The sequence below is a fragment of the Pseudogymnoascus verrucosus genome, assembly GCF_001662655.1.
Source record: "Pseudogymnoascus verrucosus strain UAMH 10579 unplaced genomic scaffold scaffold_3, whole genome shotgun sequence".
NCBI classification, from domain to species: domain Eukaryota; kingdom Fungi; phylum Ascomycota; class Leotiomycetes; order Thelebolales; family Thelebolaceae; genus Pseudogymnoascus; species Pseudogymnoascus verrucosus.
The window spans coordinates 156956-179992 of record NW_017263654.1 but is presented as its reverse complement, the minus strand read 5'-3'; the positions used below and the strand labels follow the sequence as shown (position 1 = coordinate 179992).

General features: G+C 48.8%; 10 protein-coding genes across 10 annotated transcripts; 6 read left to right on the top strand and 4 right to left on the bottom strand.

Annotated features, from left to right (window-relative positions):
• Positions 1 to 73: 73 nt before the first annotated feature.
• Positions 74 to 3483, top strand: VE01_01071 (uncharacterized protein). The gene has a single exon (XM_018270599.2). The coding sequence runs from the start codon at positions 130 to 132 to the stop codon at positions 3043 to 3045; it is 2916 nt and encodes a 971-aa protein (XP_018134448.1). The 5' UTR covers positions 74 to 129; the 3' UTR covers positions 3046 to 3483.
• On the bottom strand, positions 3276 to 4717 carry VE01_01070 (uncharacterized protein; the record flags this gene model as incomplete). The annotated part of the gene is made up of 3 exons (XM_018270598.2): positions 3276 to 3285; positions 3346 to 3461; positions 3530 to 4717. 2 exons carry the CDS (start codon positions 4715 to 4717, stop codon positions 3390 to 3392), a joined length of 1260 nt encoding a protein of 419 aa, XP_018134449.1. The 3' UTR covers positions 3276 to 3285; positions 3346 to 3389.
• Positions 4718 to 5418: 701 nt separating this feature from the next.
• On the top strand, positions 5419 to 6222 carry VE01_01069 (uncharacterized protein; the record flags this gene model as incomplete). Its single annotated transcript, XM_018270597.1, has 1 exon — positions 5419 to 6222. One exon carries the CDS (start codon positions 5419 to 5421, stop codon positions 6220 to 6222), a length of 804 nt encoding a protein of 267 aa, XP_018134274.1.
• On the bottom strand, positions 6106 to 9081 carry VE01_01068 (uncharacterized protein). The gene is made up of 3 exons (XM_059463325.1): positions 7583 to 9081; positions 7072 to 7400; positions 6106 to 7020 (listed from the first exon to the last, which is right to left on the bottom strand). The coding sequence occupies exons 1-3, from the start codon at positions 8642 to 8644 to the stop codon at positions 6519 to 6521; spliced, it is 1893 nt and encodes a 630-aa protein (XP_059320040.1). The 5' UTR covers positions 8645 to 9081; the 3' UTR covers positions 6106 to 6518.
• On the top strand, positions 9082 to 10603 carry VE01_01067 (uncharacterized protein). Its single transcript, XM_018270595.2, has 3 exons — positions 9082 to 9371; positions 9427 to 9732; positions 9783 to 10603. Exons 1-3 carry the CDS (start codon positions 9315 to 9317, stop codon positions 10434 to 10436), a joined length of 1017 nt encoding a protein of 338 aa, XP_018134268.2. The 5' UTR covers positions 9082 to 9314; the 3' UTR covers positions 10437 to 10603.
• VE01_01066 (uncharacterized protein) lies at positions 10539 to 13262 on the bottom strand. The gene has a single exon (XM_018270594.2). It carries the CDS (start codon positions 13176 to 13178, stop codon positions 10578 to 10580), a length of 2601 nt encoding a protein of 866 aa, XP_018134267.2. The 5' UTR covers positions 13179 to 13262; the 3' UTR covers positions 10539 to 10577.
• A 128-nt stretch (positions 13263 to 13390) lies between these two features.
• Positions 13391 to 15245, top strand: VE01_01065 (uncharacterized protein). Its single transcript, XM_018270593.2, has 2 exons — positions 13391 to 14923; positions 14971 to 15245. Exons 1-2 carry the CDS (start codon positions 13469 to 13471, stop codon positions 15082 to 15084), a joined length of 1569 nt encoding a protein of 522 aa, XP_018134266.1. The 5' UTR covers positions 13391 to 13468; the 3' UTR covers positions 15085 to 15245.
• VE01_01064 (uncharacterized protein) lies at positions 15045 to 16423 on the bottom strand. Its single transcript, XM_018270592.2, has 3 exons — positions 16354 to 16423; positions 15531 to 16300; positions 15045 to 15481 (listed from the first exon to the last, which is right to left on the bottom strand). The coding sequence occupies exons 1-3, from the start codon at positions 16384 to 16386 to the stop codon at positions 15340 to 15342; spliced, it is 945 nt and encodes a 314-aa protein (XP_018134265.1). The 5' UTR covers positions 16387 to 16423; the 3' UTR covers positions 15045 to 15339.
• An 89-nt stretch (positions 16424 to 16512) lies between these two features.
• Positions 16513 to 18339, top strand: MSS51 (Protein mss51, mitochondrial). The gene is made up of 2 exons (XM_018270591.2): positions 16513 to 18142; positions 18193 to 18339. Exons 1-2 carry the CDS (start codon positions 16602 to 16604, stop codon positions 18227 to 18229), a joined length of 1578 nt encoding a protein of 525 aa, XP_018134272.1. The 5' UTR covers positions 16513 to 16601; the 3' UTR covers positions 18230 to 18339.
• Positions 18340 to 18712: 373 nt separating this feature from the next.
• On the top strand, positions 18713 to 23031 carry RSE1 (pre-mRNA-splicing factor rse1). Its single transcript, XM_018270590.2, has 4 exons — positions 18713 to 19065; positions 19219 to 21301; positions 21497 to 22781; positions 22839 to 23031. The coding sequence occupies exons 1-4, from the start codon at positions 18822 to 18824 to the stop codon at positions 22863 to 22865; spliced, it is 3639 nt and encodes a 1212-aa protein (XP_018134271.1). The 5' UTR covers positions 18713 to 18821; the 3' UTR covers positions 22866 to 23031.
• Positions 23032 to 23037: the final 6 nt, after the last annotated feature.

The window sequence follows — 23037 nt, the reverse complement described above, 5'->3', positions numbered from 1 at the left end:
AAATGTGCTGACTAATCAACCAGCCTTACCTGGAAATATTGTCCCGACTTACTGAAGGTCCAAATTAAGGACAGTCGAAACCGAGCAACAGGACGCCAATGAAAGAGCTGTGAAGTGAGATGAGCATTCATGAGTCGGTTTTTTTCCGTATCACAGCCATTACTAGGAAATCTGCGGAATGAAGTTCGGCCTGCACAGCGGACAATCTCGATACCAAAGGCGCATCCAGGCTACAAAAAGGCTCTACAGATAACCAAATCACACACGAAGAGAGTTTGGAGCTCAACGCCCGTTCGACAAATAGATTTCAGGAGCCCTCAGAGAGATATTTCCTCCCATCAGCTTATCAAAGGTCCAAAGGTTAAGGGGGCCAGAACCAGTCCCAGTCACTGGCTTGTCCTTGGTGCCCCCCTGAAGAAGATCCTTTCAGATCTCACAAAGAGACCGCAGCATCCGAATCAAATTCCAGTATCCAGCCGACGGAGCAAGTCCGCAATAATGCGCAGCTACGTGCAGGTTATCACGACTCCCACAGCGGACACTCCCGGTACGACACTACTTTTGCATTTTGATAATAAGCGTTATATGATTGGGAATGTCAGCGAGGGGACGCAGAGGGCATGCATACAGCAGAAGATCGGCCTGGCAAAATTGGAGGATATATTACTCACTGGGAAAACAAGTTGGCAAAACAATGGAGGACTTCTCGGAATGATTCTAACTGTAGCCGATGTCTTAATCACCAAGGCTGCTTCTCTGAAGGAGAATCCCGGCAAAGGAAAGAAACGCAGAATAGGGGATACAAACGATGAAGAGCCAAAGAGAGTAAAAATTTACGCGGCCGAGAATATGAATCATTTGTTAGCCACCGCTCGGCGATTTATCTTCAGAAAAGGAATGCCGCTAGATATTATTGAGTCACAAGACTTTGCTTCCGCTGCTGACGCCTTCGCGCCTTCCTGGTCTGACAGCAACATCCAAGTCTGGGCTATGGATGTAGTGCCCGATCAGTCACTCTCCCACCATACGAGGAAGAGGAGCCACGAAGAGATCTCTGGGGATGAGACCTCTGAATATAGCAAGCAAGATGTTATGTCATTTGACGGCAAGCTGGAAGAAACAGCGGAACAGAGGGAAGATCGTTATAACCAAATACGAAAAGGGGTCATTGGTCACATGTTTGATTCAACTTGGCAAATGGATGCGCTGGTATCTAAGAAGCTCTCAGAGGTAAAAATGCCAGCCGCCATATTTGTAAGAAACGAAGCAGGAAAGATCGAAGAATACAAGGGACCATTGCCGAGCAGCGATCAGTATGTGCCAGACATAGATGTTTTGGTTCGGAATCCTTGGCCAGGAGCTCGTATCGAAAGTTTGCCTCCGACAAGTCGGTCAACAATCTCTCGATCTTACATCATCAAAAACTATCCCCAGCGTGGAAAGTTCGATCCTAAAGCCGCGAAAGAACTAGGAGTCAAACCCGGCAGCTCTTTCCGCGACTTGACAATGGGAAAAAGTGTCGTGACAGAAGCTGGCACGACGGTAACACCAGATATGGTTATGTCTCCAGAAAGAGTGGGGGGTGCGTTCGCAGTCGTGGAGCTGCCATCCGCAGATTATATTGAGGGGTTACTTAATCAAAAAGAGTGGTCTTCAGAGAAAGTCATGGAAGGCGTCAAGGCTATTTACTGGATCCTCGGCGAAGGTGTCTTTGCGGATGAGAGGTTGGCCGCTTTCAGAGCGAAGTATAGCCACCTGAAGCATATAATATCCTCGGTGGACTGCTGTCCCGATAATATTGCTTTCCAGTCGGCAACTGTAGCAGAGCTAAAGCTGCATCTCGTCGATTCTGAGCGATTTCCCATTCCGGCATATAACAATAATCTTCCCAGCGACGCATCGAAGTCCACTGATTGGATCAAAGCACAAGTCGAAGATGTTCTACAACTGGGAGAATCACGTGAAGCCAAAGAAGATAAAGTCGCGCCGAAACCTTTTGATGCAGCTAAAGTCCTGGTGGAGCTGCAAAGCTCGGCGAATCCAGGAGCACCCAATTGGCTAGATAAGGAAGTCCTTCAACTTTCCCAGGCCGCTCAGAAGAGAATAATTGATCCAGAGTATCTGGCCAAGCTCGCCAAGGTCCAAGAGGATATCCCCTGCAAAGACGCAGAGCTTATAACCCTTGGAACCGGATCTTCTGTGCCATCTAAATATCGAAATGTCTCCGCTACACTATTACGCGTTCCTGGAGTAGGGAACTACTTGTTTGATTGCGGAGAGAACACATTGGGTCAGCTGAAGCGTGTGTTTGGCGATGAAATGCCCCAGGTTCTCAGAGATTTGAAGGTCATCTGGATCAGTCATCTCCATGCTGATCACCACCTTGGCACAGTGTCAGTACTGAGGGCATGGCATGAAGAGACTAGCCGACACGAGGAAACAAAGTCCAACAGTATTATCGTTTCATCTGAAGATGGTATGCTTGGATGGCTGTCGGAATATTCCCATGTTGAAGACTTCGGCTATTCGCGTGTCAAGTCCCTAAGGTTGAGTCATGGAAATACTTGGACCAACAACTTCAGCAGCGAAGAAATCGACGCTTATGGTTTAAGCTCTATCGTAGCTTGCCAAGTGACGCATTGCCACCAGGCTCTCGCAGTTGTTTTGAAATTCCCCAATGGCTTCTCAGTGGCCTATTCGGGGGATTGCAGACCGTCAGCTGAATTCGCAAGGATCGGAAAAGGAGCGACTGTTCTCATCCATGAGGCTACGTTCGACAACGAACTAGAGGGTGATGCAATAGCGAAAAAGCATTCTACGACAGCGAATGCTCTATGGGTTGCAAAGAAGATGGAGGCGAGAAGGATCCTCTTGACACATTTCAGTCAAAGGTACCAGAAGATCCCAGTAATGGACAATTCGGACGACCAGATAGCTATTGTCGCCTTTGACTACATGAGATGTAAAGTTGGAGACTTTGCAAAGGTAGCGGAGTTCAGACCGGCTTTGCTAAAGCTTTACGAAAACGAAGCGGGCGATGAATAGAGCGCCGCTTCTGGTGCTTGTTGTTTATTACATGTCGAGTCGAGAACAAGCTTAGAGTGGAGGACTTTGGGACATAAGTTATAGACGGAATACTCATCACAACTCAGCATCTACTTCAAAATAAATACCCACCATTTGGACCTATCATTCTAGAGAAATATGTAATGTTTAATCCTGTCAAGCTTCTAAAATCAATCTAGTTTCTATTCTGGCTGGTCAGGTGAACTGTTCCCTTAAATTCTTCCCAAGTCATTTTCGGGCTCGAAAGTGTACTGGATATGATAGAACCTGCGGGCTTACCTTCTAGTTTTCGATATGTTTTGGCACGGTGACGAGCTATCGCCTCAGGTCCACGGATACTGCTGGAGCCACTCCATCTCTTTGCTGTCTTGTGTGACTTCGCTGTCTCGGGTGACCTGTAGTCCGTGTTAGTATGCGGATGGCTTTTCTTGTCGTCAACCTTGGGACTCTCAGGAGCACCTACTAGTTTGCGATATGCTTCCGAGCGCTGTTCAGCGTAGTCGTCATGGCGCCATTCTGTCATTTTCGATGTACTGTTTGAAAATCCCACGCCAGAACCAGCACGACTATAGCTGCTACTGGCCATAGGGGGCTGCCGCTTTGGTTCCGGTATTATGCTGGGTATACTTGGGACTAGGGGGATGTCGTCTTCCTGGCGTTGGCCGTATATTCCAGTTGAGGCGTCAAAAACAATGTTGTCGCGAAAGGCTGGATGAAGGCTGTGAGTGCTGTCGTTGTTCGGCCGCCCGGATCTCTGGTGAGTGCGAGACATTCGTGATAGTCGGTTGAGGTAGAAACCGATGATGTCTGCATCAGTCGATTCAGGTATTCGCTGATCTCTCCTGTCATCACCCTTGTCATCTCTCCTGTCCTCACTCCTGTTATCTCTCCTGTCGTCTCTCTTGTAATCTCTCGTGCCATCTCTCCTGTCGTTGATAGTTTCCGGCATTGCGTGCGAGTCATAACTTTGAGTTATCGGCCTTCCACGGCGCGCGTTCCTAACCTTCAAATATAACGGATCGGATTCAGCTCTGATGGTTTCAGCCATCCCTGTCCAATACAGCCAGCCATCGAGGATTCTGATAATGCGGGGGGTTGGTCCGTGGTTCGTCCTGCGAGTGATGGCACAGATCCGTAGATCAGCGAGCATCGTCGTGTTTCCCCCTATTGTGGCAAGAATACATGCTTCGCACTCGCTGTGGGTATATTCAAACTCCGGATCACCTGGGTTTGCGTTGAAAAGGTAACGATATAGTATTGGTTGCGTCCAAAGCGAGTTGATAGTCTTAACTCGAGTCAACCACGCCCTGATATCGCGGTCTGATGGAGGGGAGTCCGTGAAGCGGCGAACTCGGGTTGTGCACTCGTCGACTATGGAAAGAAACAATCGACGGATGAGCTGTGGATCGAGGCACCTGTGGCTCGGGCAGAGAATTGCTTTGGTGCTGGGGCTGGTAAACTTCTCGACCAGGCGTGGGATAAGAGCCCTTGACCTTTTCAAGTGGGTTGGTAAGTATACAATCTTCTTCTCTTGCCTTACGAGCCAGTTTTCCTCAACTTGTAATCTTTCTGGCAGCCTTAGAAGCTTTGTGAGGGTCAAGGTGTCGTTGTGGGACATGTCCTCAACCCAGTGTATGGAAGTTCGAGGCATGTTTAATCTTCGGCGCTCCCAGTTATGGGGTTTCCTTCAATATTTTTGTATTGATTGACTCGATACCCTCCGGGGATATTGTAGGTTTTGTTGTTCTACTGGAATACTGAAGCACAAGATTTCTGGAGATACTAATGCTTATGACGGCAGATTGGAGCCTATATATGTTCCATAGGAGAATAACATACTGTTTGAAGTTGAAGCATTCTATCTAAGAGATCCTTTGAACGATTCAGAATTGTTCTCTATCTTCTAGAAGTTTGAAGATATGACCACTGTCTAAGTAGCTGGGTTTGTGCAGGCATCACTTTCCTTTATCCTCACGACGTAGCAAAGAGCATGAGACGCGCCTTTAACAATGGCCTTGTTAAACGTAACGGATGTCCAGTGTGAAACAAAGTCATTGAAGATCGTATTCAGAACACCTTTGTTGTTTAACAATGAATCCATTGTTGTGGTATAAGCCTGAAAATGAACAATGACTGTATTTGAAATGCCTTTGATCATATGTTTCGTATATGGCAGGAGGCCATACGGCTGCAGCGTATTTAAGGAGGCATCGTTACACCTCACCCAACCTTTTTTTAGCCAGACACCCCGAAGACATCACTTTCGCATGACAATAACTATCCAAGACCAATTCAGGGCACATCGTCCAGATACCGCGCTCTCGACAACATCATCAAAGACAGACAGCCAAAATGGCGAACCTCGCCGAGCAAGTTCAATGCTTCGTATTCATCACCTTCTTCCACAACTGCGGCCACACCTCAACCCGAAAGCACTGCAGAGATAAACAGAAGATATGGGCTAGCGGCACTCACAAACATCCGCATGCCGCCTGCGATGACGCCTGTGATTATACATTGCCATACTACAGCTACATGTGGGATCTAGCATGCACATGGTGTCGACAGCATCCAAATATCCCCAGGACTTCCGAGGAAAGGTCGGACACGCCCGCTGCTGGACAGCCAGACCCCCCTCTCCCAATGATGGAAATACTTCAGCGTCGCCACACCTTTATGACCATGATGCGAGTGCAGCGAGAGGGCCAAGCCAGGCTTGCTCCATACGAGGTGAACCACACCGACGCCCCCCTGGACATTTTAATGGAAATGCTAATCAGACACGACAGTAATACTGCCAACGAGCGACTGCGGGCCGACATAAACGGCGTTCCGCTATCCGACAGGACTTTTGAGGTGGGTGCCCTGCATGAGCATTCTGAGCTCTTCTCTTACGTCGATGCCAGGACATACCCCGATATCCACCAGGACGACTGCGGCATTTGCCTTAAGAGTATCAACAATAATTCAATTCGCTCCCTTCCCTGCGGACACATATATCACCTAATTTGCATATATGAGTGGCTGGCGCGAAGCGACCCGAAAACTTGCCCTACTTGCAGGCAGACTTACAATATTGTTATGAGCTCTATCACAGAAAACCCGGACGAGGCCGAAGCAGACATTGACGCTGCCGCAATACTCACCGGAATGTGAGCGGCCACCGTATATTATCCCAGGCTCGTGGTAACTAGGTAACTATGTGACAAAATATATCCTACAGCTTCGTTAACGTTCTTTTAGCATAAATAATATCACTATTTTACCCCATTGATGATTCTTATTCTTCGTGGTTAGGATGAACCTCAGTGGCCCACGTGAATTTGCGAGTTTGCAGGCCCCAACAAGAGCCATCGTTACCAATAAAATGAATGTAAGTATTCCAAGGGCCAGGTCAAAGGGATTATTGATACAAAAAAGTTAATAATTGAACCCTTCAAACTCGCACCGTTTCAGGGCCAGGTGGCTTCCAATGGGCCTACCCAGTTAACACCAGCAGCCCTGAAGATTCTCACTTCACCTTCCACCAACTCATCCACGTCATAACTTCCCTCTTTAACGGTTTTCACGCCGCCCATATTCTGCTCAAGAGTCTTCAAAACGCCGTTGTTTTCCACTCTTGTAATCACAGCAGTATGATCCGGTGCCCCTGCACTCTTCCAACTCCTTCCATCTTTCGCCTCAAGACGCGCTTTCCAGAATTGAAGGATATCACCCCTGGCAACTCCAGCAGACAAGACCCCACCATGAGGTTCAGGGTGCTTACGTCCGATCTTTTCATAGATCAGAACGCCATGCACGTAGCCCTGACTTGCCATACAAGGTTCTTCACCACGGTCAGTGCAAGCAGACGCAACGGCGATAAGGCCATTATTTGCCAGCGTCCAGCACTCGCCATTGCCGACTTGGGTGCCCATTTGTAGTTCACACCAGTGAGCAAGTTTTTCGGAGTACCTTTACCAGTTAGCCGGGAAGTCCTAGAAGTCTAGCTTTGTTTTGACTTACTGTCGTCGGTAGCTGTCTAGCTGCGATTTGGATGGAGAAATTGGTGGTGGAAAGTGCTTCTGCTCTGATTTGACCGTCAAACCCGGGTTGCTGGCGTCCCAAGTTATGTGGATCTTCGTATAAGCCAGCGTCTTGTATATTACTAGGCCATTGAAAGTGCATGTTTTCCTCACACCGTTAGAGCTCCAGCCAGAGGAATATCTGTAACCCCGAGAGCCAGGAACTCGCTCTATGGAATCAGGTGGGAATACGATGTGCTGGTTGGCAAACCATTGTTTCTCGAGATCTAGATCGAAATCTTCGATTTTCGGAGTTGCTTTTGGTACAATCTATTAGAAATATTAGCTTCTATGGTAAACCGGGAGTTTCGTAACTTGAAAAGGAGAATAATAAGGCCACGTCGGTTAAATATTACCACCCTCATTGGAAAGTGGATGACTGATACAATTTTGGGAACATTAAACAATATTTAATAGTCTAGTTCTTTATACTAATCCATTTATTTACTTACTGAAGGCTTTGGTTTGCTTGCAAGTGGTATTGGAGGAGGCCCTCCGGAGCTGTCGACAGGCGCACCTAGCCCAGGCTTCTTCTTCGGAGGTGGCGGAGGCGCCTTCTTAGCTGGAGACACGGTTTTATCTTCCATTAATATTGGGCCGTCGTCATGCTCTGGCTCGACTTGCTTGCTTGAACCACCGTGGGATACGACTTTGTCGGCAAGTCCGTATTTCGAGTTCATTTCATTCGCAGACTTCAGGCCAGAAGCTACCTGCGTGCCATGCCGTTCTCTAAAATTATTGAATGTTGACGCCGCATTTCGGGCATCCGAGAAAGATACTGATGATGGGTTATCCCTGAACGAGGACGCTGTCTTTAATGCAGACTGCTTTTCGGCCCAGGTTGTCCCCTGCGCGGCTGGCTCTTTGGGGGAGGAAGTCCGCATCTGGGAAAAACGAGATTGCAGCGCGTTCACCTGAGTATCATGTGAAGGCGATTGGTCTGTCAGAGTCGACTTTCTAGAAGGTATAGGAGGCGGTGACTTGGCCGCCAGTTTGGTGGTTTTTGGTCCGATGTCAAATCCCGGGACACTCACACCTGCAGCGCCGAGCCTGCTGAGAGAACCTTGATTTAATATTCCCCTATGCGCTGGAGGTTCCGACGCAGCTTCATGGTAAGCTGGTGGGGGCGGCGGTGTATGATGGCTTGGGTTTTCATTTTGCCTGGGAGGTAACCGTGGCGGGAGGGATGGCTTTGCTTTCGGCGCCGGAGCTCCTCCATCTGCTCTCTCTCTCCTTCCTGGAGGCGGGGGGAGGTGAGAAGTGGACAGCCCTGTTGTATCCCTACGATATGGCTCTGGGGCCTTCGGCTCTTCCGGTTCTTGTTCAATTTGTCGACCGTATGCTGCAGAGGGCCCATTTTGGGATCCTACTGGGGTTGTCGGGGTTGACCGCTGGGGGTAACTGTTCTTCCTTGGTGGCGGCGCAAACGAGCTGGGATCTTTCAATGAGCTAAGTGGCCGTGCTACATATTCGGATGTATTGGACTGAGTCGTCTGGCCTTTGGCCCTTCCCATCAAACCCGACTATAGAAGTCAGGATCCAAATCTTAATGGCTGGAAATTGCCACTCAGATACTAACGATTTGATCACGACCCTTGAAATCCCCCGCTCGCCAACCTTCTTTAGGCTTTCCATCTGCATCTTTCGACTGCAAGCCCTTCTTCACGGTATCTCTGATGTTGTAGCCCGAGATCGACATCTCAACAATTGCTGATTTGTAGGTTGGGTGGTTAAGATTAACCTTGGGAGGTACTGGCGGATAATTGCAGCACTAATGACGACGACAGTCGAGTGGAAATATGGCGGGCAGGTGCTGCCCCACCCCAGCGATAACCCATATGTGGCTTTGTTTGCCAGCATTCATTTTAGAAATACTGTAGCTTTCGAACCAATATTATAGTTCGATTATAATTACGATAATACCGTGACACATATACTACCAGGAAATTATATATCTCACAATCCCACAGACCTGTTTGGACAGCGGAGACGCACTAAAGTACTACCCTGAGGACCCCTGGTGCATATATGCCTCAGGCACATTTCCTTATCGATAGTTGACATCGCGACTGTCGGTCGCGTACACAAATCAACGACGTGATACTGTAGCTCAGATTGAACAGCGAGCTTTCGTTCAGATATGGATTTATCACTTCAAGCTTGTTAATCTCGTTAGCTTCCGGAATGTCTACCAATTCTAAAATGGCGCTCCTGACGGAGCATTTGCGCCATACGCCAGTGGTGGGTTAGATCTTTAATTTTACCCCTCCAAGCGGTCTCTAACAAATCTCGATAGAGTCTACTCGACGATATTATAGATAGTATCAATAAATTAGCATGGAAGGCCGTAGATGCCGTCGAGCAAGGCCTCTCCACCGCACCCCCGGAAGCCCTAGGCCTCAACATCGATCCGTCAGATCCAAAATCGGTAGAGCTAGAGGCGCAAGTGAAACTTGAGATTGAGGCCGGCGCACACAAACTAGAGACCTTACTGGGCACTACTATTGACAAAAACTTTGATAAGATGGAAGTGTTTGCTTTACGGTCAATTGTTGCCATTCCAGACGATTTAGAAGACTGGATAAGGCTGCCGCATTACGAGGTATGTGAATATGTTGACGTAATGAGAGTCTATGCTAATGGATTCAACAGGGCTTGAACTTTAAACACCCAGACGACGCGCCGACTATCGAGACAATCCGCCTTCAACGAGCCAAAGTACAAGAAGCGCAAAGACTCAATCGGCTGCTAACCGCAGAGTCTTCGAAGAACACAGCCATCATCAACCGCTTGCGATCACTGCGTGGGCTTCCTCCAAAGTCTGCCCCTGAAACCTCGAAGGCGCCAGGATCATCCGAGCCGAGCACAAATGATACAGCATACCCGGTGTTTGCGCATTTGGAAAACAAAGCCGACCTCGCAGATGGCACAGGAGATACGCCGCTCAGCACCAATGCTGCCTTCGTCCTTTCTCAGCTACCGGCGCTCAAATCCCTGTTGGCGGAGCTGAAGCCACAAGAAAGGCTCCTAGGGGAAAGAAAGAAGGCGGACCCGAATATTGCGGAAGGGCAAGGGGAAAAGACTTGGCGGAAGCAGCGTGTAGAGTATATTGAGACGCAGACGAGGAGACACTTGGAAAAGGTTGTTGGACTAGAACTAGGGAAGAATGGCGAGGTGGGAGATGGAGAATGGCAAGCCGAAGGGAGGAAACTTGCAAAAGGGGAGGTGCAAGACTTAGAGAAGATGGTGGAGATGATAGGAGGGGGAAGCTCCGAAGGGAAGGACGAGAAAATGACAGACGTTTAAGAAACTTTCAGCTGGCGTTGGACATTCACTTGATAAAGAGTACAAGATATTTGGCGTTTGAGATGTGTAAGAACATCGATGAGGTATGGTATCATGAATTATGTTCTCTTATATCTAATACACACTGTACATATACTACACTTAAACCGAAAACTCCTCCACAAGCCCCATCTCGGCTGCACTATTCCAAAACTGATGCTGACCATCGACGCCCCGGGCATCAGGTTCTGGCGGTCCTCCTCGTTGAACCCTCGTATTTTTGACCAACTCTCTGGCTAGGTCAACCTCGTTGTTCCGAACCAGTGAGTGAATCAGCATGTCAAGCGCTTGATACCCTGCCATGAACCCTTCCTTTTGTGTCTGCCGAAGATACTGTAGAGCACGGACGGTATCGCCAATATAGCAGTACCCTTCGATAACCCGGTCCCAGAAGATGTGGTCCCTCATTGCGTTCCCCTTTATCATTTGGTCCAGGAGTAGGCCGATCAAATCCAGCTTCGGCTCGCTCTGCTTGAAGTAAAAGTCAACAAGCATGGTATGAATGTGCGCAGACGGCTGCAGGCCTTTCTTCGACATATGTGCTATAACAAAATTGACAGGAGCCACGAGTTCGAAGTCGGAAGCACGCCTGAGTATGCTGTTGATGATTGCAGCATATGTCTGCTGATTTGGCTTCACTGCCGATGCGTCCATTTGGGCAAAGAGGTTATTTATAATCTCAATAAGTTCTTGAGGAGACTGGTTTTTGGCGTCTGAAAGAGCGTTCTCAAGGATGATTGTAAAGGTAGCTACATCACCTTGCACTCCCTGGGCCTGCATTTGCCCTAGCAGATTTGTTATAGCTCGCTCGTCCTTATTCCGTACTAGTGAGCGTAGCAACGTATTGTAGGTGATGTTGTCCGGCGTGATCCCCATTTCTCCACCTGTAGCAAGGACTTGGCCGGCAATATCAGTTCTGTTCTTTCTTAATAATCCAGCAATCGTAGCGTTGATGATGGCTATTGTCGGTTTGACGACTCCATCGACGTCGCCAAGGCTTTTGATATCGATAGGCTGCCCTGCTTGAGCAACATGTCGCTTCGCCGCCTTTTCCCAAACTTTGCGCATTTCGACGAATGCACGGAGGCCACCCTCAAGATCTCCACAGTACATAAGCCCGCTTATTAGGGTAGTCCAGCATTCGACATCGGGAGCTGTATCCGAGTCGATCAATTTAGACCAAATCGCCAAGAGCGACTGTGAGTCTCTCGAGGTTTTGCATCCTTCAAGCATTGCATGCCATGTCAGAACTGTAGGACGCAAACCCGATTGGATCATGAAATTCCATACATCAATAGCTCTCTCCTTGTGAAGCGCCATGAATGTAGAAATGAACTGGTTACATAACTCCGCAGATGGCGCTGATGACTTGAGGGCAGTTGGTAAGATGTTATGCCCTTCGTTCCCATTATTTTCCATTGGCCACGATTGAACCTCTGACCACAGCTTCTCAGCAGTATCAAGGTCCCTTGCAGCCAACGCACGATGTAGAAGTCGAAACACGCGGGTTTCTTTATTCGTGATGAGTCGACGGAACGCTTTATCTGTGTCGCCCCTGGGGATTTCCATAGAGGGGGTAGGGGTATTGGCAATGCTTCTGGCTTGCTCGATGATAGATGGCCACCTATCGTTGAGTTCCACAGAGTGGGATACGTTTTGCATTCGAACATATTGGTCCAATTCTCCCGGCGTGATTTGCGCCATTGCTATCACTTCTGAAATTGCTTTGATAAAAGGATGATTTGCCGCAGATTGGATGGGGTGGCTCAATCGACTGTCGGTTAACATAGCAAATGTGATAATAGCACTCGCGGGCAAGCCATGAAAGAGCTTATTACGAGATTTTGGTAGTAATAAAGCAAAACACTGCTCTATTCCCCTCTCTAGCATAGCTCTTCTAACCCTTGTAGGATTAAGTGCTGGAGGACTCCACTTGGCTCTGGATTCGATATCAATAAATGAGGCAGGTGCCTTGCTGGAGTTATGGCCAAGGGAAAGTATTATCCGCCAAGTTTCGAGGAGGTCTTCGGCGATTCTATCCCCATCAACATGGAGCTTTTCGGCGGACTCTTTGGTAAAGAATGTTTCCAACATCGGCTTCCACACTTTAGGCTCAAGTATGCCTAGAGATGCGTAGGTTTTGGCGATCTCGCTCACGCTTGGTATCCCCGAAGCAACATCAGGTTGTTGTCGAGCTGTCAGAAGCTTACGAAGAAGGGATTTGGCGGCAAAGTGTAATGAATATGGAGTTTGAGACCCTTTCGGACGAGCCTTGGGGCAAATTTGTGTGAATAAAGCCCACATAGCTGGGATTGGCGTGCTTGGATTGTTGAGCATTTCCATCAACTTCTCAACTTGTTCGTATAGTTCCAAACTGGCGGTGTTGGGTCTCAGTGTTGCCGTGGCCCCGTTTCCAGATGTTCTGTTCAACCCATCCACGAAAAGCTCCTCTAATAAGTCTCCATGCGCCTTAGCCCGGGACGCCTCGATATTTGGCATATTGTTAGACCACCGCGGCCTGTTGCTCGTGTTCGAGTCTTCATTTTTGTGAGGAGGACGTTCCGAAGGCGCGGGCTTCGGAATCTGAGGTGCACTGAGAGAAATAAAAGTTGCTCGGGAGATCCATTGGGTTGACGGATATTTCTGGAATGCCTTTGCGGATATTTTTCGGCGGCATGTTGTGCAAATATGGCTTCCGTTCATCTCATCCGGCGAATGAAGAATGTGCTTCTGGATGTCGCTCAGAGGATGACGCCGTGCAGATGACCTTCAAACTTTTGTACAGCGTTCAGTACTCAAGCACCTCGAAATGGGCAAGGTACGTCTGGTAACGGGGTTTCCCGCCGCAAGGCTACCACCAGCCGCCTCAAAACGCCGAAGCGGGTAAGTGGGTCTCAGCCTCGACCCCGCCGGTAACCGTCGTGGCTCGAGGTTCAGGAGATGTGCAATTGTAACGATCAACAACTTTCAATTTAGAAATACGAGATGCAGATATGACAACTCTACGCCCCAGAGCACCGTACTCAGATGAGGAACTTGCAAAGCTCTACCCGAGCTCCTTGAAGCTTCAACAGGTCCAGGTCCTATTACGCCATGGCGAACGAAGCCCAGTCTCCGCCCGCTTCCAAAACGCGGGCCTTGCGCCTTTCTGGCCATATTGCTCGGTAGCGCGACAGTTGCTGAATGCAACATTGAATAGCCAAAACTCCCAATGGGGAACCTTGGAATGGAAACGCCGCCTCGAGACATTTGGGCCCGAGGACAACCCCGTCATAGCTTCCGGGCCAGACGGGGAAGTTGAAACCATTTGCAACCTAGGAGAGCTGACCGACACTGGGAGGAGAACAACTCATGCTCTTGGAAAGCGCCTACGGCATCTGTATGTGGACCAATTGAATTTCATGCCCTCCACTATAAGCAATGGGGATATGATATATCTCCGCGCTACTCCGATACCTCGTGCCTTGGAGTCTATGCAAGAAGCGTTCTGGGGTTTATACCCATCAGACACACGCTCTGCATCCTTTCCTCCTCCGACAATCATAACGAGAAATCCGTCAGATGAAACCCTTTTTCCGAACGATGGGAACTGCAGACGATTTTCCATGCTCTCGCGAGCCTTCGCGCAACGCACAGCCGATCGTTGGAACGATACAACTGAAATGGCATACTTGACGAAGAAGATCGGAAAGTGGATGCCGGATCCAAGCAAAGGTGTAGCAGTGGATTCACGCCCGAGGCTCTCTGGAATCATGGATACCATAAACTCAACCCTTGCCCATGGCCCGGAGACGCGTTTACCGAAAGAGTTCTACGATGACAAGGGAAGAGAAATTATAGAGAAAATAGGGGTAGAAGAATGGTTTAGTGGATATAAGGAGTCCCAGGAGTATCGTGCTCTTGGGATTGGCGGGCTAATGGGCGACATCTGTCAACGAATGGTTGGCCATATTGAGAGGAACGGCAACAGTGATGGGGCAAGTAATGGCCCAATTACCAAGGGAACAGATGGTGAACAAGATATTAAACTCGGCTTGAGCGGTTGCCACGACACTACTCTTGCGGCTATTCTTACGAGCTTGGGTGCGTTTGATGGCGAGAAATGGCCTCCTTATACGAGTCATGTTGCCCTCGAGCTATTCAAGAAAGAAGATCAGCCAGGTCGCCAAGTACTTTCGAAGGATCAGGTTGCGCCAAACACTGCACAGTCGGTCTTGCCAAAGTCCGAAAAACAAAGCTGGTTTGGTTGGTTTTCGAAGGCAGCCGCGAACCAGAACAATGCACCGACCGGGATCTCCAGGAAGAGGATCGAAGAGCTTAATGATACCGAGAAAGAGAAGTTGGATGGCTACTACGTCCGAATTAGGTATAACGATAAGCCTATGTACATTCCCGGCTGTGCACTACCTGGGAACCATTTGGACGGAGATGAGAGCTTCTGCACTCTGGTGAGTTCTAATCAGCTTATTTAGAGACTTGCTAACCAGTAAATAAGGCAACATTCAAGGCCATTGTCGACAAGTTCACTCCAAAACATTGGAAAGAAGATTGCAGGAGCAACCTCGACGCCCCTTCGTTTCCAAAGGCAACAGAGGCTGCTGGCTTTTAGAGTGCAAGGATAATATCTATATAGAATATATACATATAGAGGCGGCTTCATTTTAAACTAGAATCAAGAACAACTGTATCTGTATCTAGAAAGGCCCTCATAAGAAATGGCATTGCACAGCATTCTACTGCCATCGTTCCTCTGTCCCGCACTTTTACCAGGTAGCCCTTTAGCAATGAAATAGTTATCGTATTGCTTGATCATGAGCTCGTTAGAGCATAGCATGATTTGGCATCAGGGTTTAAATGCTTGGTCTCAAAGCCTCGATCCTCCAGGTGGCGATGACTGACGATCCGGTTTCTTATTTCCTTCAACAATCACACCTAGACCAGTTCCAGCATCAACCGTAGCACCATTTGTTGTGGTTGTCATAAATGATTCGTCTCCCGAAAAACGCCTAAAACCTGATTAGAACTACAGTACAGAGAGGTAGGATTGCAACTTACCACCCGCGCTCCTCGCCGCCACTTAAGAACGAGCAGTCCCCATTTAATTCGCATGTCCATCCGCCTGAAACGCCATTTCCGTTTCTCCAAGAAACGTTCGGTATTTGTGCGCCTGGGCCTTCCCACAAATTGACCTCGCCGCTCACAGACTCCCCTGCCTTCCTCACAAACTTGCTCAACCCGCAAGTAAATGGTTTAAAGTCTTGCTCTGAAATATCCTCGGGCATTCTGCCTGTCAACGCTCGCCCAATTGCTAAAATCGTCGCCGCATGGCTGCAGATTATAATTGCTTTAACTCCATCTTTGTCACTCTGTTCAATAATCTTGTGGAGAGCATAGGCTGTCCGGTCATGCAGCTCGTCAATTGTCTCTCCGTTCACACTAGGAACAATGGATGATTTGTATTCAAGATCGTACAGAGGAAATAGGCCGTTTAATACTTCTGGTGTGGCTGGCGAAGGGTGGTCGAATCGTGCTGTACCATACCACTCCCCCACCCCTGTATCCCCGCGAACGGTGCGTTTCGGCACCGAAGGTTTCAGTGCCTCGGCCTTTTCGATGGTCGGATATATGGTTTGAATGCAACGATAAAACGGAGAAGAGTAAAAGACTTCTATAGGAGGATCGACGGTGACAAGATGATCTGCGAGTTCGCGTGCTTGGGTGACTCCATATCCTGCCAGCGCAGGGTCGCTGGCGATTCCAGTTGGTGAAGGAATGGACCCTGAGTAGACGCCCGTCTCGGCGTCGACGACCCAATTCGAACGGAACTGTAACAATGTTATCAGTAGCTGAAGTAAAATATAACAGGAGAGTTCCTTACGCCATGCCTTGTCACATAAATTACTTCCAACATTTTGTCGCTTTCTTGTCTGTGAAGTGAACGAGGGAGGGGCATCCGGATATATGATATATCGAATATGGAAGGCGGTGAGCTAGTCGCAATACAGGAGCATGGGTAAGGCGGAGCCTCGTTTAAAATATATTGGGCTAAACAGACAGCATCGATGTACCAGGTCGAAGGTTTGCTCACTACCAGCCCGCTCGACGAATAATTCGAATTAGCCAACAATGGCTACAGCTTCATATACTTGCCAGAGATGCCTGGGAGCACTCACAAACTCTCCCCGACTTCAAACGGCGAGCTTGAAGCTATGGCGGACTGGTACCCTCGGAGCAGGGCGGAGATCCATTTCAACCGGACTGTACAATAACTCGACACCACAGCGGCCTTTAGCCCAACGCCCCTCGAAGAAAGCATCGGTAAAGAGATTACAGACGATAACCGACTTTGCTGGACAGAAACCAAAGAGCGAGCCAGTACAGGTCCGGACTCCACCGGGCCTAGAATACACTCCCGCGCCAGAAACCGAAGGTCGCCCATTGTTACTTCCAAACAACCTCTTTCATCCATTCTCTGAATCGCCTTCTCCAGAAATTCGCCGCCGCGCTGCTTTTATGAAACAAAACGCATGGTGCCCAAATCATGCCCATCAACATACGCGATCAGTTCCAGATTCCGATAGCAAGCAGAGCGCCCCAAAGTCTACCGGTACTACACCACCTGCGCACGTCAACTTCGAGTGCCCAGATTGCGGCATACCGGTTGCTTGCTGTGAGGAACACTGGGCAGAAGACTATGAGAAGCATCTGGAGGTTTGCGACACGCTCCGCGAGATAAACGAAGACGACCATGACCTCCGCTCTGGTCGCTTTTTCCCGGAATTTGAGTACCCGGGCGATCAGATTGAAGAAGCACTGGTGAATATGACAAACTGGGATACATTTTTATACTCTAGGGAGTTCACAGCAATCAATGACGAGAGGAGTTTACGCCAGGCAACGAGGCTATTGACGTATCCAGCAACAATTGGCAGCGTTCTGCATGAACTGAGCCCCTACTCGCTAAAGAGGGATGGCCGCCTTACCAATGAGGGTATGAAGAGCTTGAGTGCGCTTCGATATACCTTACATCCTGCTCGTACCGGAGGCGGTGGCGATATTAAGGGGTTGCGTCCAGCTCCTCCTCCAGTCAGAATCTTCATTCTGGGTGCCCGTGCCGAGTCGTCCCTTCCAAGAGAGGTCTGGGTGCAGCTGACTCACTTGTTCCCAAGAGTCTCCTTTCATCTTGTCTTCATCGGCCCTGAAAGTATGGCCAACAGAGACAATGAATTTCCTCTGCCTCCCCGAACTCCCACCAATCCGTTTGGGGCTGTTGTTGAAGACCGCATTACCAACTCTTTGAAGATCAGCACATTTGTTGAGTACTACCACACGCTACACGAGGCTGGTCAATTCTATCCATACGATCCATACTTTGATTGCTTCATGCTATTCCATCCAGGATTGGGACATCCGGCAAGCACCCACGAATGGGAACAGACCATCCCTCTGTTGTTGGAGACAAAGGTCCCCATCTTTGTCACTGGATATACTCAATTTGATATGGATCGTGATATCGAATGGGTCAATAAGACTGTGGGAGGCGAAGTCGATTTATTGATGACGCCAGGAGAGAATCGCTTCAGAAGTTTGAGATGGGACATCAATGACCTTGATCCACAAGACATAAGCTGTGGAAACTGGGGTGTCTGGGGCTTCAGAGGCAAGAGGTATGAACTACAATCCCCGTCACCTATGAGCCTAATGCTAATTCTTCCAGGTACGAGACGACACAGAAGGACGTCGCGGCGGCATGATATTAAGGGGATATGTCCGTATGGATAGTGTAAAGTAGGTGTATTTATATCACGGCTATTTGTAGACCAATACCTACCTGTATATTCAATAAAATCAATCTTCACCACCCAAAATTAGGCTCAGACTCCAGGTCATTCTATAACTTGCTGTTCTACAGCCTCTATCTGGCACGTAAATATATAGGCGCGCTTAAATCGACGCGCTTATAAGCACATACTAAACAGTAAAGAGGCGCGCCCAACAGCTAAATGAACCATGTGAAATCCCTTTCATGCCTTGATCTTTATTGCGTAGCTGCATGGCGCAATTATTCCTATGTGCAATGTCAAATAATTATATTCACTCCGATGTGAAACTTGGACTTTTGGTGTAGAATCAGCTCCACGAGGTGTACTAGCCCACGAATAATTCCAGCCAATCAACGCACGGCCCTCGGTTTATGAGGAACTTTTCAACGCGCGACCTATTTACAATTGTGCGTCAAGCTGCTTTGCCAGCGACCATAATGAAGACTCCATCCACCAACCTGTGGAGCTGATACACGACCACCTATAAAGCTGCAGCGGCCTGCTGCGCAAACCGCAATTCAATATGGCGACCACCTCGTCCATGTTCATGTACTCCTTGACGATACAACCTCCAACGGCGGTCACACAGGCTATTTTGGGCCAATTCGCTGGTACGAAAGAGCAGCAAATTGTAACTGCATCAGGATCTCGCCTTACTCTTCATAGACCCGATCCATCACAAGGGAAGATTGTCACAGCCTTAACACACGATGTGTTTGGCATCATCAGGACATTGGCAGCCTTCAGGTTAGCCGGCAGCAACAAGGGTAAGTCAAACAAACACCTCCAAATGAAAGCTTCATTTAGTGATTCGTGGAAGCGTGTTGGGCAGTCCAAAATCTGGAGTGGCCCCACAGCTTCTCCTGGTGCATGGAGCTAGCACAATTTTCTCCAGGGATTTCTTTGCTAATTTCTGAAAGACTATATAATCATTGGATCCGACTCTGGCCGCATCACCATTGTTGAATTTGTTCCTGCACAGAACAGATTTAACCGACTTCACCTCGAAACATTTGGAAAGTCTGGCGTCAGACGTGTGATTCCCGGACAATACCTCGCAGTCGATCCAAAGGGCAGAGCGTGTCTCATCGCGTCTGTCGAGAAAAACAAACTCGTCTATGTCTTGAACCGCAATTCACAGGCCGAGCTGACAATTTCGTCACCGCTCGAGGCCCATAAAGCTCAAACTTTAGTTTTTGCCCTAGTGGCACTAGACGTTGGATATGCAAATCCAGTTTTCGCTGCCCTAGAAGTCGACTATGGCGACTCCGACCAAGACCCTACGGGTCAGGCGTTCGAAGAGATCGAGAAAACCTTAGTCTACTACGAGCTTGATCTTGGGCTGAACCATGTTGTCCGCAAGTGGTCTGATCCTGTAGACCGAACGGCAAGCATACTGTTCCAAGTTCCTGGTGGAACTGATGGGCCGAGTGGAGTTTTGGTTTGTGGTGAAGATAATATCACATATCGCCATTCCAACCAAGAGGCCTTCCGTGTTGCTATCCCCCGGCGGAGAGGCGCCACAGAGGATCCTCAGCGAAAGAGGTCGATTGTCGCCGGTGTTATGCACAAAATGAGAGGTGCTGCTGGGGCTTTCTTCTTCCTTCTTCAGTCTGATGATGGAGACCTCTTCAAAATTACGATCGAAATGATTGAGGATGACAATGGGCAGCCAACTGGCGAGGTCAGGCGTTTGAAGATTAAATACTTCGACACTGTTCCAATCGCAACGAGCCTCTGCATTCTAAAGAGTGGATTCCTGTTTGTTGCGAGTGAGTTTGGAAATCATCAATTCTACCAATTCGAGAAGCTAGGCGACGATGATGAAGAGACTGAATACATCAGCGACAACTTCCCAACGGATCCAGCGGAGCCATACACGCCCGTCTATTTCCACCCTCGCCCAGCAGAAAATCTGAACTTGGTGGAAAGCATCGATTCCATGAATCCTCTAATGGACTGCAAGGTTGCGAACCTGACAGAAGAAGATGCTCCTCAGATATATTCCATCTGTGGCACAGGGGCTCGTAGCACTTTCCGTACCCTGAAACATGGATTGGAAGTCAACGAGATCGTGGAATCCGAACTCCCTGGTGTGCCATCTGCTGTTTGGACTACAAAACTCACTCGGGGTGATGAGTATGACGCATATATCATTCTGGCATTTTCCAACGGCACGCTTGTGCTCAGCATTGGTGAAACTGTTGAAGAAGTGACGGATACTGGGTTCCTTTCTTCGGCCACGACTTTGGCTGTTCAGCAGCTCGGAGAAGATGGGTTGATTCAGGTGCACCCCAAGGGCATCAGGCATATCCGAGCGGATCGCCGTGTTAATGAATGGGCCGCACCACAGCACCGCTCAATCGTTGCGGCCACTACGAACGCACAACAAGTCGCCGTGGCACTGAGTTCCGGAGAAATTGTCTACTTTGAAATGGACTCCGATGGAAGTTTAGCAGAGTACGACGAGAAACGTGAGATGAGCGGCACAGTAACGTGCTTGAGTCTTGGAGAAGTCCCGGAAGGGCGTGTAAGGAGTAACTTCCTTGCGGTTGGATGCGATGATTCCACGGTCCGAATTCTCAGCCTCGATCCTGACTCCACTCTTGAAAACAAGTCCGTCCAGGCCTTGACATCGGCGCCTTCGTCGCTATCAATCATGGCAATGACGGACTCTTCGTCTGGTGGATCCACACTTTATCTTCACATCGGGCTCTACTCTGGCGTGTATCTGAGAACTGTTCTGGACGAGGTCACTGGTGAATTGTCCGATACGAGAACACGATTCTTGGGACCGAAGCCAGCCAAGCTGTTCCGAGTTTCTGTTCAGGGCCAAACGGCGGTACTAGCTTTGAGCTCTAGGCCTTGGCTTGGGTATTCCGACCCAGTCACAAAGGGCTTCATGTTAACGCCTCTCGACTACGTCGGACTTGAGTGGGGCTGGAATTTCAGCAGCGAGCAGTGCCCGGAGGGGATGGTTGGAATCCAAGGGCAAAATTTACGGTACGCAGTTCTCTCCTCTTCTTCCTCCCCCTTCCCAGCATAATGATGATTTTCTTATCGTTAAAACCTTACGTCACACGTGACTATGAGGATTAATTATTAAAATCCAATTGTTCCTTCTGAATGCTATACTATGAATTATATTTCATGATAAACTCCAAATTGTTTTGAAAGAAGCTAATTGATATATCTCAGGATCTTCTCAATCGAAAAACTCACAGAAAACCTCCTTCAACAGTCAATCCCACTGTCTTATACCCCCCGCCGATTTGTCAAGCATCCTGAACACCCATACTTTTACGTCATCCAGTCCGATAATAATGTTCTCTCCAAAAGCACGAAACAAAAGCTGCTAGAAGATCCTTCAGTCCAGAATGGCGACTCTGCCGTTCTGCCTGCTGAAGAGTTCGGATATCCTCGTGGCAGGGGCCACTGGGCATCTTGCATCCAGATCGTTGACCCTATCACGGAAAAGAAGGTCCTACAGCAAATCGACCTCGAAGACAACGAGGCAGCGGTCAGCATGGCGACTGTTTCTTTTGCAAGCCAAGAAGATGAAGTATTCTTGGTTGTGGGTACAGGAAAGGATATGGTGGCAAGCCCCCGCTCATCATCGGGTGGTTTCATCCATGTGTATCGTTTCCATGAAGAAGGGAAGGAAATCGAGTTTATCCATAAAACCAAGGTCGAAGAGCCCCCGCTTGCACTTCTCGGATTCCAAGGAAGGCTTCTTGTTGGCATCGGCAGAGAGCTACGCATATACGACTTGGGAATGCGTCAACTTCTGCGCAAGGCACAGGCTGAGATCGCTGCGTCCTTAATTGTCGGTCTCCAGACACAAGGTAGCCGCATCATCGTCAGTGACGTCCAGGAGAGCATTACTTTCGTCGTCTACAAATTCCAAGAGAACAAGCTCATTCCCTTCGCGGATGACACTATTGCGCGCTGGACAACCTGCACGACGATGGTCGATTACGAGACCGTCGCCGGCGGTGACAAGTTTGGTAACCTCTGGCTTCTGCGTTGCCCAACCAAGGCTAGCGAGGAAGCAGACGAAGAGGGCTCTGGCGCACACCTGGTCCACGAGCGTCAGTACCTTCAGGGAGCGCCTCACCGCGTTGCCCTGATGGCGCACAACTTTGCGAATGATATCCCGACTAGCATCCAAAAGACGAATCTCGTAGCCGGTGGACGTGACTGTCTCCTCTGGAGCGGTCTTCAGGGCACCATTGCCATCATGATCCCGTTCGTCAGTCGCGAAGATGTCGATTTCTTCCAGACGCTTGAGCAGCACCTGCGAACCGAGGACGCGCCGCTTGCGGGGAGAGACCACCTTATCTACCGGAGCTACTACGTCCCGGTCAAGGGTGTCATTGACGGAGATCTGTGTGAGCGCTATACACTTCTGCCTACGGATAAGAAGATGATGATTGCTGGAGAGTTGGACAGGAGCGTGCGCGAGATAGAGAGGAAGATTTCTGTAAGTCTTCACTGAATTCATTTCAGTTGTAATAACAAATACTAATGACGATTTCAGGATATGCGAACTCGCTCGGCATACTAAGAGGGGTGATATTTTGAATCCCGGATGGAATCGGGCTGTATGTGTAATAACCACATTACGTTATGTAAATTCTCTAAATATGAGAACTCTAGAGATATCAATGACCATCCGCCTCAATGGTGCAACAATATATAAAAAAATCACAAACCCATATATCTACCTTCGCCGTGAC

Bases quoted from the DNA above. Each gene is read 5' to 3' on its own strand.
- VE01_01071 (XM_018270599.2), top strand. From the start codon at position 130: ATGAGTCGGTTTTTTTCCGTATCACAGCCATTACTAGGAAATCTGCGG.
- VE01_01068 (XM_059463325.1), bottom strand. From the start codon at position 8,644: ATGGGAAGGGCCAAAGGCCAGACGACTCAGTCCAATACATCCGAATAT. The intron at 7,401-7,582 runs GTAAGTAAATAA...TATTTCTAATAG, and splicing joins CAAGCAAACCAAAGCCTTCA to ATTGTACCAAAAGCAACTCC. The intron at 7,021-7,071 runs GTAAGTCAAAAC...TAACTGGTAAAG, and splicing joins CTAGACAGCTACCGACGACA to GTACTCCGAAAAACTTGCTC.
- VE01_01067 (XM_018270595.2), top strand. From the start codon at position 9,315: ATGTCTACCAATTCTAAAATGGCGCTCCTGACGGAGCATTTGCGCCAT. The intron at 9,372-9,426 runs GTGGGTTAGATC...AAATCTCGATAG, and splicing joins ATTTGCGCCATACGCCAGTG to AGTCTACTCGACGATATTAT. The intron at 9,733-9,782 runs GTATGTGAATAT...TGGATTCAACAG, and splicing joins TAAGGCTGCCGCATTACGAG to GGCTTGAACTTTAAACACCC.
- VE01_01066 (XM_018270594.2), bottom strand. From the start codon at position 13,178: ATGAACGGAAGCCATATTTGCACAACATGCCGCCGAAAAATATCCGCA.
- VE01_01065 (XM_018270593.2), top strand. From the start codon at position 13,469: ATGACAACTCTACGCCCCAGAGCACCGTACTCAGATGAGGAACTTGCA. The intron at 14,924-14,970 runs GTGAGTTCTAAT...CCAGTAAATAAG, and splicing joins ATGAGAGCTTCTGCACTCTG to GCAACATTCAAGGCCATTGT.
- VE01_01064 (XM_018270592.2), bottom strand. From the start codon at position 16,386: ATGTTGGAAGTAATTTATGTGACAAGGCATGGC. The intron at 16,301-16,353 runs GTAAGGAACTCT...ACATTGTTACAG, and splicing joins TTTATGTGACAAGGCATGGC to TTCCGTTCGAATTGGGTCGT. The intron at 15,482-15,530 runs GTAAGTTGCAAT...ATCAGGTTTTAG, and splicing joins GGCGGCGAGGAGCGCGGGTG to GCGTTTTTCGGGAGACGAAT.
- MSS51 (XM_018270591.2), top strand. From the start codon at position 16,602: ATGGCTACAGCTTCATATACTTGCCAGAGATGCCTGGGAGCACTCACA. The intron at 18,143-18,192 runs GTATGAACTACA...TAATTCTTCCAG, and splicing joins TGGGGCTTCAGAGGCAAGAG to GTACGAGACGACACAGAAGG.
- RSE1 (XM_018270590.2), top strand. From the start codon at position 18,822: ATGGCGACCACCTCGTCCATGTTCATGTACTCCTTGACGATACAACCT. The intron at 19,066-19,218 runs GTAAGTCAAACA...AATTTCTGAAAG, and splicing joins GTTAGCCGGCAGCAACAAGG to ACTATATAATCATTGGATCC. The intron at 22,782-22,838 runs GTAAGTCTTCAC...TGACGATTTCAG, and splicing joins AGATAGAGAGGAAGATTTCT to GATATGCGAACTCGCTCGGC.